Source organism: Paramormyrops kingsleyae, chromosome 22, assembly GCF_048594095.1.
Source record: "Paramormyrops kingsleyae isolate MSU_618 chromosome 22, PKINGS_0.4, whole genome shotgun sequence".
NCBI lineage: Eukaryota > Metazoa > Chordata > Actinopteri > Osteoglossiformes > Mormyridae > Paramormyrops > Paramormyrops kingsleyae.
In genome coordinates, this window is record NC_132818.1 from 5,610,174 (window position 1) to 5,624,365 (window position 14,192).

The 14,192-nt window shown below is 47.6% G+C and overlaps 1 protein-coding gene across 1 annotated transcript; it reads right to left on the reverse strand.

Annotated features, from left to right (window-relative positions):
- Positions 1–278: 278 nt before the first annotated feature.
- sstr3 (somatostatin receptor 3) lies at positions 279–12,181 on the reverse strand. Its single transcript, XM_023810803.2, has 2 exons — positions 12,106–12,181; positions 279–3,777 (listed from the first exon to the last, which is right to left on the reverse strand). Exon 2 carries the CDS (start codon positions 3,725–3,727, stop codon positions 2,282–2,284), a length of 1,446 nt encoding a protein of 481 aa, XP_023666571.1. The 5' UTR covers positions 3,728–3,777; positions 12,106–12,181; the 3' UTR covers positions 279–2,281.
- Between the last annotated feature and the right edge of the window lie 2,011 nt (positions 12,182–14,192).

A 14,192-nucleotide genomic window follows, 5' to 3' on the forward strand; every position in this document is an offset into this window, starting at 1 on the left:
CTAGTTTAAGCTGAAGATACATGTCATTGAAAAATAAACACACTGTAGGAACTATTACACTGGCACTGTATCTAATTACCACTGACAAACAGCAGGCTTTATGCAGCATCTTATGGAATATTTACAGTGGTACAGAATGGGCTGTTTTCTTCATATGTTCAGCATATCATGAGTCGGTCTGTGCAAGTGTATCTGTAATATGGGAGGGGAGTGGGAGTTTCAATGTAAAAAGTGATGGTCCAATAAGCACTCAGGCTCTTCTCTAACTGAGTTTCATGGTAAAGGTTGAGGCACTTCTGAATCAGTGTGGTGTAAGGGGCTGGGGCTGGATGGACAGTACCGGTCAAAAGTTTGGACACACCAAGCCACCTACAAAGGTGCGTGACAGTGTCGCATCACATGACCTGGCCACCTGACCTAAACCCAGTAAAGGTGGTTTTGAGGCGTTTGACCAAAGACTGAAGGAAAAGCAGCCAATGAGAGCATATGTGGGACCTCCTTCAGGACAGCTGGAAGAGTATCCCAGGAGGCCACCTCATGAACCTGGTAGAGGGGACAGTAGGGGCAGCTAGTCCCTGGGGCGATTGGGGTTAAGAGCCTTGCTCAAGGGCCCAATGGTGGGATCACTCTGCCGACCACGGGATTAGAACCAGCAACCTTCTGAGTCCCAAACCACAGAGCTGCCCCACCGCCCCCCACGTGTTTTGTCAGTGCATAGTCCCATATATGTTATTTTGTAGTTTTGGTGTCTTTTTGTTTATTCTAAAATGTAGAGAGTAGTACAAATAAACCTTTCTGTGGGTACGTGTTTCCAAACTTTTAACTGGTACTGTATAGTGTGAGCGGTTGAAGCTGAGGTTGGATGTATAGTATGAAGTCAGCACCTGAAATGCTCTATGCAATGCTCTGCCCAAAGCAGAGTTGTTTAACTTGATAGTTCTAACCAAAATGGCTCATGCAGCTACAAGTTGCTTCCCCTACATCTTCATCCTTAAGTATCAGAGGTATTGCACGGACCCCTGGAGACCCCGCACCACCATCCTCATCTGCATGCCAGAGGCACGCAGCTCTTTTGGGACTGATCCACATCCAGCCCTGTATTGTGTTATTTCCTTGTTATTTTCAGGTCCGGAGAGCAGGCCTGCCTCCCCTGCTATGCACACACTAGCCTGCTAACGAGAAGGCCCATTTTACAGAGATGATGGATATTTTTGGGCACAGGTCTGGAGAGCAGGCCTGCCTTCCCTGCTGTGCACACACTAGCCTGCTAATAAGGAGGCCCATTCTGCAGAGATGATGGATATTTTTGGGCAAAGGTCTGGAGAGCAGGCCTGTATCCCCCTGCTGTGCACACACTAGCCTGCTAATGAGGAGGCCCATTCTGCAGAGATTATGGATATTTTTTGGCACGGGTCTGGAGAGCAGGCCTGCCTCCCCTACTGTGCACACCCTAGCCTGCTAATGAGAAGGCCCATTCTGCAGAGATGATGGATATTTTTGGGCAAAGGTCTGGAGAGCAGGCCTGCATCCCCCTGCTGTGCACACACTAGCCTGCTAATGAGGAGGCCCATTCTGCAGAGATGATGGATATTTTTGGTGATTCCCAGCTCAGTGTCACTGGAGAGATGTGAGCGAAGATCCAGCCCCGCGCCCTGCGGCGGCTCAGCCCTCGAGGACAAGCAGTGGTGCTCGGCTTTCCAGAAATGCATCTGACTGCTACTTGACATTCTGCTCCAATTAAGGCCCGAATGAGTTGTAGCGCCGGTCTCGCTTTGAGCGGCTCCCCTGTGGGTGTGCTGCTTTAGACACAGGCGGCTCTGCCGGCGTCATGCCTACAACTCCAGACTCTTGATGTCTGACCTCCCGAGTCCCTCCTAGCTCTGAGCTTCACTGATTTCCGGTGAACTGAATCCTGCTCGTTTCACGGACCCAGTAGGGTCCTTGTACACCTCATATAAAGACATCAACTATGTGTTTTTGCATTTGGAGCTCACCAGCGGCATAAGCAGTTGACTTGTTACAGTTTGATTTTACTCCGTTTTCCCATGGCAGATACAGTAATTCAGTGGATGCACACTATGTGCAATCAGTTCTGAAACACAGGGGGCTGCTGTATCTGCCCTTGTGAAAATGAGGACAGTTCAGTCACTTTTCCTTCATCCTTTTGAACACTATCACTCCCAGGTCCAAAGACGGTTTCGAACATACCTCTCACTAGCCTAAAACAGGGGACAAAATCTTCATACTATGATTCCATAGGTAGCTTTGATTATTTTTGAAATTACAAATAGCTGATCTTCAGGGAGGGGTTCATCTCCACTGGTTCCTCGGGGAGAGGTCTGATACTGCCATTCTTGGTGCCATTAAGCAGGGGCTGAATGGCAGTTACAGGCCCTGAGCCTGGGCCTTTCCCACTGGACTCTCCGCTCTTGGCTCTATGGTCTGGGCTACCTGTATCAGAGGCTACCTCCACTTTTGCCCTTTCGACAAAGTGGGCCCGCGAGCCCTCTGGCTGTCCGATGCCGTTGCCATTTTGTGTGATTCTGCAGATCTCAGTCATCTCGGTCACAGCCTCGGCATCCTCCTCCTCTTCCTCCTCTTCGTCACCCGCCTGTATCACTCGCCTGAGGCTGTCCCTCGGCTTCAGAACCCTCCTCCTCTCCTCCTGCTGCTCTGTCGGCTCGTGGCTCCCCACCTTGCGGGATGAGCGACATAGGGCTTTCCGAAAGCCCTGCTTGAAGTTGTCGGAGAGGAACCCATACACAATAGGGTTAGCGCAGCTGTTGGCATAAGACAGGACTACCACAAAGGAGTAGAGGCCCTGCAGGTTCTCCGGGGGGGGTACAATCAGGTTGATGATGTTTAATGCATAGAAAGGGAGCCAGCAGAAAACAAAGACCGCCACCACTATGACGACCATCCAGGTAACCTTACGTTCGGACTTCCTGCGCTTGGTAGACGTGGCATGAACCTTCTTGCCCGAGCTGCGGATCTTAATAACTATCAATAGGTAACAGAGGCAAATCACAAGCAGCGGGAAGAAGAATTCAACGGTCGATGTGTAGATGATGAAAGCCGCATTCCAGATCTCGGTGGGCTCGGGCCAAAAGATGTTGCAGTTGCCGTTCTTATGGACTTCTGCGTAGATGACCACGGGCAGGACCACAATGAAGGACACTGCCCACACTGTGCCATTGACCATTTTGGCCACTTGTGGGCGGCGCCACTTGGAGGAGCGGATGGGGTGGACCACTGCTAGGTAACGATCAATGCTCATCACTGTCAGGCAGAAGATGCTGGTGAACTGGTTGATCCCATCCACGGTCAGCACCAGGCGGCACATGAACGAGCCGAAAGGCCAGGTCTGCAGGGCGTTCTGGATGGCCAGGAAGGGCAGGCCCAGCATAAAGAGCTCGTCGGCAATAGCCAAATTGAGGATATAGATGTTGGTGACCGACTCGCTCTTTGAGTAGTGTAGGACGATGTGGATGACTAAGGTGTTCCCACCGAGGCCGATGATGCAGACCACGATGTAAATGAGCGGGATGACCACCCCGTCCATGATGGAGCTGACCCCGGTTCTAGTGGAATTGGTACCGTTGAGCGAGGACTCATTGTGCACCGTGCCATTGAAGGGCAGCAGAGAGAAGTCAAAGCCTGGGTGGAGGGTGGAAGTGTTGCCCAGTGTCTCTAGGATCCCTGGTGAAAGAGTGGGGAGCAGTTCCATGGAGAAAGAGGGGAGAGGCAGTGATGTCTGTCAGCAATGCTCCATTAGTCCTGTGGGAAACAAAGAGAGGCATTTCTCAAAGACAGGCATTCCTGCAGGAAACAGGAAGACACTCAACAGATGGACAGTCAGTCAAGTAAAATGCCAAAACGGGCGGGCAGGCAATAGCCCAGAGTGACTGGGGCCACCGGATTCATAGCTGGATGTCAAGGTGAGTAATTTGGTGGCACTTTTAGGATGGAGGCCATGATGATGATGAAAATCGTGTTTAATAATCATAGAGCACACCATGGGGGGAAAAAAACGTGGAAAGAAAAGGTAGCAAAAGAGAGGAACGAAAAGATAAAGGTGGAGTCGAGGGGCCGTGGAAAACAGAAGGGTGTGAGTCACACTGGAAACTATTAAATGGGTGTACGGGCAAACAGGAACGGGGTGGCGGTGGACCCCGGGGCACAGCGGCAAGCGGAAAGCCCAGGCAAAACAAACATGGCCTGTTCCCATGCCGCTCTTTGCCATGACGGCTCCTAATTGGATTTTTATTAGTGGCCGGGCACATCTTGGGGGGGGGGGGTGTTGAATGGAGGACGTGCACACAGTGACATTTGACTGGGGGGGGATTAAAAGCCATGAAGGACTTCCCTATCTTAGGTGAGGCCCTCAGATGGGTAAACAGCAGCGCCTGAGTAGTTTTTATTGCGTGTGCGGAGATGGCGATTACAGCCCCGCTTGCTGGGAATATGACCATCAGATTCATAGATAAAGGCTGACCGCTCCCTGACCGATAATCGAATCCGAGACAAAAGCGACGCCTTCCCCGGTGAGTGGCTAAGCCGACGAGCTCCAAAGGGCCATTTTCTCTTTCTGCTGTATAGATTTTAGCGGGGGAGGATGGACGAACGGATTCCTTTAGCCTGTTGAGTTTGAAAATTCAAAAAAATAGTTCAAGGCAAAAATCTTAGAGAAACATAAAAAAAAATCAAAAGTGAATCACTAAGAAGAGAATCGCAGGAAGAGACAGAAGCGAATGCTGTTTATGGTGCATGCAGAGAAAGACTGAAGGAAGGACAGACACTCAGGCAGCTTACAGGCCACCCCTCTGGGTGCCCAGGTCTCTGAAAAGGACCCTGGCAGGACCGGGTGGGGAAGCTTTCCCCTCTGTATTCACAGAATGTCTTTCCAAGTCACACAATGGTCAGGGTCCAGTTACACCGTTTTATCATTCATTTCCCTCCTTAAATCAAATGCATCTACCAGGTTTTCAGTGCTTTAGTCTCCTTAGTCTCTCTCCAATCGTGCAAATGATTCATTTATATCACAGTATTTGTAGTGATTTCACCCAATTGGTCTTTTGCTCAGTTTGATTCTTTACTAAATCCGGTATCTAAAGCAAACTCAGGACGTCGTTTGAAATCACAAGCAGGCGCCTGCAGACTATCACAGCTGCCCTTAAACTAGGGCGCAGGAAGGTCTCATTTTCAGAACTTTTTGCAGTCTCGCTGTCACCCTTACTCATCTGTCATTGCTGCGTGACATATCTGGGAAAAACAAACATAAGAGATGAAATGAAAGATGAAATTTACGAGACAGACCAGCCAGATTCCTCATCTCTGGTGTCGCTTCTGGCTCCTGCATGGAGATAATGATGCTGACGTCAAAGCACAAATCCTTTCTTCTTTCCGCACTCTCCTTCCATTTCTGCAGCCTCCGCACAGCTGAGACTTCTGGGAGGCCCGGGGTACTCTAGCCCTCCCTCCTCCACCGCTCTCGCCCACAACGGCCTCCTCTGAACACAGATACACTCGGGGGGGGGGGCTACGACCTGTGCAGGGGCTCATTAATAGGCTGTCATCTGCCTATGCGTCTGTACAGCCCATCCACCGCATCATACACCAACGATACGAATCACATGATCCGCTATCTGTTTTATTCACAATGATGGCGCTTATAAGCTTGGCATTCACTGTTACTCCGATAATCTCTCACTGTGATCCCTGATCAGGGATATCTGTGTAAGTGTACGAGAAGTGCCTTACTAGGCTAAGCAGTTCTTCCAGTAACCTATGGGGCGGCGCTCTGACAGTAGGGGCTAAAGTAATGGGTGAAGCAGGGAAGGCAGGAAGAAGGATCCCCTTGCCCTGGAATGAAGGCTGGAGGGCAGCGGACATCCCAGCAGTCAGTGTGGCGTCTCAGTTAACTGCTCGCCGGCTCCGTAGCCTGCAGGAGGGAAGGTGTGTGGTGAAGGGCACCACATGCAGGTTTGTCACTGCCTCTGACGTTTAGTCCACGGCAGAAACGGGCAGAATTCTCACTCAAAGAGCCCCTCGCCTGTGCCTGAAAGCCTGCTTCCCCCCCCCATCCCTCACTGATCAATAAATCCTGCTCATGAGAAATCTGTTTACACACTGTGGGAGTGCGGGATTCTCCGGAAGCCACGCAGGGATGCAGTTATATAGATGGGAAGTGACATTTTAATCAGCCTCTCCCTCCTCCCCGACGGGAACAATATTCTCATGGAAAAGAGGGGATTGAATGTGCTGGTGTATGTAATATCAATCCAGCAGAGCTTTCTCTGGCAAGAACGGCAGAGTTACGGAGAGCAATAGGAGGTGAAACGGTACAGGCGCTCGCTGGCCACTCTGCGGCCGTCCCCAGCCACAAGGAAGGCCACTAACCAGCCCTGTGGCTTGGGGACCGGGTTGGGACAGCCGGCCAATCTGACAACACGCACTGAACTGTCTAGCATGAAGTATGTTAGGAGTTGGGTTGCGGGATTTCACACTGAGATTATATGCCGCATGTGCCATGTAACTGTGGTTACATCACGAGGTGATATCGTGCAGCCCTAGTTAGGGGTGAGAGAACAAGGGAGGGAGGGAAAGGGGGAAAGAGAGAGGGGGAATGAGACAGGGAGGGGGTGACAGAAGGAGGGAGTGAGAGAGTGAAGGAGGGATTTCGAGGGAGTAAGAGAGAGGGAGGGAGTGGGAGAGGAAGGGAGGGTGTGACAGAAGGAGGGAGTGGGAGAGGAAAGGAGAGAGGGAGGGAGTGAAAGAAGCAGGGATTGGGAGAGGAAGGGAGTGAGGGAGGGAGTGAGAGAGGAAGGGAATGGGAGAGGAAAGGAGTGAAAGAGAGAGGGAATGACAGAAGGAGGGAGTGACAGAGGAAGGGAGGGAGAGAGTGACAGAAGGAGGGAGAGAGCAAGTGATTTGCTTTTCTTTCCCTCTTTTTCTGCATCATGTCACAGCTAAAGCCCAAGCACACCATACTTTAGAAATATTAATAATAGCTTACAGTGTATTACGATAAAAAAAAATGTTGTTTATTTTTAATACAATTAAGTATTAAAGAAAATCATAGCAGGTAACTGGCTGAACTCTTAATAGAAGTATTTTTAAATATGCTGTCCGTGGTGTTAATGAACACATTGGCGTTGCCGCGTGTGGCGTTCCGGCTGTGCGGCTCGCTCACTCGCTGTGATGTCACACTGACATCCACCTAAAAGGCCTCTCATCTCCCTCCAGAAGATCAAGACACCGGCAATTTGTGGTGAGATTTACTGAATGAAACCGGCGGGGCTCTTATCTGGGAGAAATTAATTAAACACCCACACAGCAGGGCACCTGGACACTGGCTTGCTTAAAACTTTCAGCTGAGGTGAGAGATATCACTAAAAATAGCTATGAGACTAAGTTAAGACACAAATCCATCCTTCTGGCAGATAAAGAGCATCTGGCAGACAGTGTGATGCACAGGCTTCTGTGAGATCACACTGCAGTACCAGTTGGAATATCGCCAGCTGACCAAGAAAGATTTTGGTACCTCAGCATAACAGTAACAATGTTGGGAAAGGGTTAAAAAGGACGTTGAGACTATCAGAACTATACAAAATAAATATATGTGAACTACTCAGTCAGGTATACAAACCATGGTATTTATCCCATAGCCTGCATTCACTCCTCTGTCGTCTCTCCTTCCCGTTGGTTACTCTCTGTCTGCCTTTCGCCTCCCTGTTAGCTGGCTGTAGTCAGGGCGTCTCCGACAGTAACAAGCTGTGCTGAGAAAGCTTTCCACTGGCCTTGGTCGCATGCAAATAAAGATTCTGATTTTACTGCTGATGCCCTTGCAAAGACATTCAGATGTTTTAATCTCCCCATCACCAGCTGCGTGTTAATGTTGTTGCAGTTTAGACGTGACTGTAGTCTGTCGCCTCCTGAGTTTTCGAACCCGTGTAAATTTGGGTCTCCTCCAACCCACCGTTCAGCAGCACTGCAGTTAATGTCGGGATTCTCCATTTTCACAACCACCCCCTCCCTCCCCCGACACACAGACACATTCTTTTGAGGTATGTGTGCTTTTGTCACCTATGTGAATGTATATAGAAACATAGAGAGTGTATGCCCCCCCCCATCCCCCGCTTTCAGACCAGGCAAATCAATCTGCACATCAGAGAGGCAGTAATCCACACACAATGCTAGCAAGGTCACCCATGTGACAGCTCTTCATTCGCGTCCAGCTCACGTGCCTCGGAAGAGCCTTGATTTTTCACTGACGCAGAAAAATAACAAAATGAAAAGGTAATCTATGAATTTATAAAGAAAATTTAAGTGTGTTATTCATGTAAGACATACTAACAGGGGGACGGCCTGTCAAACATCCCTGGCCTTTACCGGCTCCATCCTTCTTAATGTACTTGGATGGTTCTGCCAACTTTCTGCCTTTAACTGGAAATTTATCCCATCCGGCCTTCAGATCTGAAGGTTCTTGATAAGTACTTTGGATCTAGATGAAGGAAGTTAAAGGTTATAAAAAGATCTCTCCTGAAACAGTCCAGGTTCTCCATCTTGTTCTTGAGCTCGGCGCCTGACTCTTACCTCGGATCAAAGACTGGAATGTGGGTGCGGTTCCCCAAACACTGCGCCAGTGGCTGCTGGCCCCTGGAACGGACCCGGGGTAACGCAGTGAGCAGGAGGGGGAGCTGTGGCCAGTGTACACTTTACCTCGCGGTTCCCGCCGCTGCTAAAGGCGGATCGCTCCACGAATGGTTTCGACCCGACGCCTTCCTGTAAGCCGATAATAATAATGTCCGACGGTATCACTAACACAAATACACACACAGTGCAGTGTCTGTTAATTAACAGCCCACACAGAGATATTCTATCATACACACATTATATAATACAGGTCCTCACACTCCATGATTAATGTATATCTGTTTATATAATTATAGTATATTTAATAGTTGTTTGTCCTGCAGGTGTAATTAACAGCCATAACTTCTCTGCTTTTCTGAGAGGATGTTGTGTAGGTCATGGGGTTCAGACGCCTGTGATTGGAAAGTCACAGATTCGCATCCCATGTTCAGCAGAGTGATGTCATCATTGGGCCCCTTAACCCCAAACTGCCCCAGGGACAGGCTGACCCCAATTTCTCCAAACATCTTCTAAGCCAAATCCCTCATGCATGTAATAATGTCCTCTGTTTGATTTCATCTGATACAGTCTGCTTATCTGCCTTTATTGCAGGAAAGAGCCCATCGCCTCTGCCGAACTGGGGTATCTGTGTGCCTTTAAGACCAAATCTGAAGCATTAATATGGCATTGAAAGGTTCTCCTTTCCGACAGGAAGCTGGTATGAAATGGCTACCGGACCTCCTGGCCCCAGAGCCCAAATTGAATTTAACCTGCCTACAACATCCCTGCTACAGAGACATCAAATGCTCATGTGTTAGAATTAAACCAGCTTATGTGTGACTTGGGGGGGCACCCAAGTCACACGGGGATTTCCTGATCGTCACCTGTCATTTAGTCAGGGAGCGACTGCGTAGCCCAGTCTGCTGCTGGCTGCACTCAAATCAGACTCCTCCCGATATAGTGCACTTTAATGTTGCTTATGGTGTACATATCAGTCAACGATGCCAATCAGTTTCAGGGGTTTGCAGAGGGCGTCTATTCAAATGCCGTTTTGTGCATCCTAAACACATATAAACTTTATATTTGAACATAGGCTTCTCCCTTTAGCTAATGAGTTTGCCTACGTCCATCACCACCCGCTCTCTGCGAAGTGCAGCTCAGGCTAATCAGTCTTGTCCTTACAGAGTGTAATTAAGGACCGATAATGACGTTTACTCAAGGTTTCGCCTGTGCTATTTACAAATACTGCAGCCCCTGAGTTAAACCAAGAAATGTGAGTCACTTAATTCGCCTCACGGGGGCGCTGTTTCAATCAGAGGCTGCTGCTCTGCATCTGCATGAGGACACCCAAGGCCCCGAACCAAGGTCACGGCTGTGTCAGGAAGGCATTTTCTCTTTATTTGTACATCTTATCTTTTTCCTCGCGACACAATCTGAGCCCTAACTTCGTAGTGGGCACCTTTCCAAAGGACGGAGGACGGAGCAGTTCTGCCTGGTTCACCTGCACGTTACGTTTCGGACGCCGTGTGGCCGCGTGACTACGCTGGTGCACGCGGGCTGCGTGTAGGAGGTTTCGGTAAGGGGCGGAGGGGGGGGGGGATGACTGAATAACTCAGAGGAAGTCGCTCTGCTCTAACCCCACACACACTCACACGCTTTTGTTTGCCCTGCATTCAGACTCAGGCCCCACGCCCTTGAATAAACGAGGCAGCTGATAACTTACCAGCGCTCCTGTACTGCGTGGTGATGCCGTGACTTAACAGCTCTGTCTGATCGATCGGCTCCTTTTAAAGCTGATGCGTCACTGTCACCTACATGGGTTGGGGTGGGGTTGGGAAGGTACCCATTTGCTGTCTGCTTTTTCTTCCCTAAAGACTAAGAGCCCCAGTGAGATTAAAGGCACTATACACACACTCACTTAACAGGCCCGCTCTCCCTGTAAGTCGCTCGTCCAGCATCTGAAGATCTCATTTAGTCAGCATCTCAGAACCCTTCCTCAGACACACAGGTGTACAGCTATCAAAGGCACTGGTCAGGCTACTGCAAACAGGAGCATCTGTCCTGCGTTTATTCACCAGCTCTGCTATCTCCAGACATAAGCTGAGTATCACCGGGAGTCTGGTGACGTGTGACGGAGATTGGCTTCCTTACAGAGAGGTGTGTTATGATATTAACGCCCACAGAGAGCAGAGAACAGCAAAGCTATCTGTTTTCATTCTCACACTGCGGTTCTGAAGAATTCAGCCCGCCTTCGTTCAGTGATATTATGGGCAAATACGGTATAGTGCGTGTAAGATGGAAAATATCAGGCAGCTCTTTCCGGGGGAGGGGCGGGGGGGCATTACGTGGAAAGGTCAACCTCAGTCACACATCAAGCTGTGCAGGGCCACAGTGTGTGCCTGTGATGACCAAACAATCCACAAACGGCAAACTCTGCCTCGGAACCTCAGAATGAAACGCATCGAATGCATATATTTCAGTCTTAGGTCATTTTATTAACTTAAGTAACAATGATGCACCATTTCAAAAAAAAATATTATTATTGTTATTAATATACATATTGGCTAATTAATTACCAACCCTGGCAAACAAGGCTAATTAAACGCTCCCTCACATCACACACGGCCACAGTTTGCAACTCCTTCAAGTGATTTATGCTTAAAAACAAACTCTATAGGACTTTTACATACTGTATGTCAGCTTACAGTCATATTTAACATGTCGTCGAGGTTGGTCGGATTTGGATACTGAATAAGACCGTGTATAGGCTATGTTAATGTATTTAGCACAATACGGTCGTATTCGGTGTAAATATTTACAGAGCCCCTACGCCGTTGGCACATTGCCTGCCGGATCAAATCTGTTGATTTACTGGAAGTAAACCGATCCAGAATTTCGGCGAAGACATGCTTGTCATTAACAGGAAACCATTTCATTAAAATTACCCGATATAGAAATATGAATTCTTTTTACAGCCGTATATATATTTCATTATATCGCGTGTCACCCATGCGACAGTTAAAAAGAAAAGCAGAAACAAGCGGCTAAAATCAGTACAGTGGAGAAATTGCCTAATTACAAATATTGTACAAACACTTTACAGTTTCCTGTCTCATGTCATACATCATCGGCCGCGTAGAGTTGAGTTTTTTTACATTTGCTGAAGGAATATGACTGCGTGATTAAAAAAATAACAAAAAAAAAACTTGCCGATCATGTATTGTGATTTTATTCTAATATATGCAATAAAACATTGCTATCTTAGGTACGATCGTGACTCATTCGGTAATACTGCTGCCTCACACTCCAGCGCTGAGGGTTCGAGTCCCATCGCTGCTCCGCGTGCGGAGTTTGTGCGTTTCCTTCACAAGCGCGTGCACTAATTGGCGCCTCTGAATGCTCCATAATCCTCATGACAGTCGGTGACATACAATTAACGTCCTGAAAAAATCAGTCAATAGATAAACTTACCTCGGATGCGTGTTGAACCGATCTTTTGCTGCGAATCCAAAAATTCGGAAACGCAGAAGTTCAGTCTTCGTTTATTTCTGCAGACTTCAAACGAAATACAACATTACGCATCCCTCTAACTGAGATTCACTATAGTACAGTGGACCGAGAAGACCGGCTCCCGGTTACCAGGCTGGGGTGAACGGCTCTCCACATTACGTTACTCAGCGCGCCATCTTCCGCTAGTAACCAGGTAACCGGTTTCTGGCTTGAAGGCGCTCCGGGGAGCGGCATGGGAGGTATGGAAATAAATCACCCCGCCCCCGGTGCCACTTTAGTCTGTGTAAGTCAGAGCGAAATATGGCGTGCGCTCTTCTGCCGGGAAGCCACTGTATCCTGCACCGTTTATGGAGCTCAGAATATTGTCCACACATAAATATGCATCATATTGGAGGACACGCTTTATTTCATTTCAGAAACAACGACAAACCGTGGCCATATATCCCAAGAGGCGAGTTACCCCAAGCCACGGGAGAAACCTTTTAAGTAACCTTAAGTATTGTTGTACCAAAGGCGAGGTTTTCTATACAGAAATGTGGCCTAAGCGCCAGTAAAGCCACTTAGAAAGACGGGGTCGCCGTAGTATGTAACCCTACCGATGCATAAGTGCGCCCCCACTGCCTCCTTTTACACAGGTGCACTTGCACGTGAGTAAACGATCATAAAAGGTGAGTAAAAGATATGTTATGATTAAAAAGATGCGTAACCTGCGTTTACCCTCGACTACACCAGGGTTGCCACCTGGCTGGCATGATATTTTAATATTTATATTCGTCTGCACATGCATGTGTGTAAATTACCCTACAAATAGTCTGTACGATTTGCAAACTACCCCAATGCTTCTAATGTAGGTATGTGAAGGAAAATTTAAAACTCAACCAAATTAAATGCCAATGGTACCATTGGAAAGAGCTTCAATAAACAAAGACAATGACACCAAAATCACTCAGATATCTTAACAAATAAGGAAAATATTGGCAAAAGAAGTTCGCTAATTAGCCCTATTTTTTAAAATGGAATGTGTGTAGAAAACTGTGACCAAATACCTAACTTTTTATATAAAAACGCTTGTAGTTTCCTTAATAATCAAGATATCTCAATGAAACTTTCAGGGAAGGTGTATCTCTTTATATTCTTCAATCTGAAAGAATAATATATATTCCAAGTATGTCCTTAGTCTGAAATAAAATTGATACAAGGTGAAGACTGGAATGGTGTATCAACAGGCGCTGCTGTTGGTTTAGGTCACGTGACCATGTGAATATCTCTTATCTTCTGCTTAATTAAATGCGACTCAGTGGATATAATAATCTTTTTCACATCTTAAGATATTTCCCTAATATCATGGCATATTGATGCAACAAATCACTGATGAACATACAGCAGATTTCAGGATTTTTAGCCCGTGACGATCCTGTATGCTGCCGGTCCTGGTCAGTAAACTTTTTTTCTGATCCATAGAAAGCTATGAAACTGCAGGATTAGAAAGATGAAATGATAAACAATATGTCAATTTAGCTTTCAAAAGCGTCACTTAATCATTTGAAGTGGTTTTTGTATGTTGAAATCGAGTGCATTTTTCAACGTTTCCGGAAAAGGTCTAAATGTGCACGGAATTGAAAAATTCAAAACGGGGGACGAAGAGGGGTTCCCCATCTATGTTATCAGTGGGAATACCGCGGAATTCCGCAATGCGATATAATAAGAATGCGTATTTTCCGGGGTATACCCAGCGCTCAGATGACCCGATGGTGGAACAAGAATCTGGAACAAAAAAGGCGGCCATGTTGGTCGCGCACTTCACATACCTATCTAATGTAGCTGATTTTAGGTTTATAATTCAGTAATACAGATTTGCTGTAAGATTTCTTGTGAGACTGAAAGCGTGAGTGTGACGTCAGACGCGTGACAGTTGGCAGCCCTCCTGCATCCCTGTGTGGCGCTTAGGATGGTTCAAAGGGCCATAAAAATTTGGAACATAATTTGACTGGTCTGGGTTGGGGACCCAGTATGGTATGGTTTCATGGGGCCCAAAATCTCTAGCGGTT

What these genes read in the sequence shown, in the direction of transcription:
- sstr3 (XM_023810803.2), bottom strand. Translation starts at nt 3,727, where the DNA reads ATGGAACTGCTCCCCACTCTTTCACCAGGGATCCTAGAGACACTGGGC.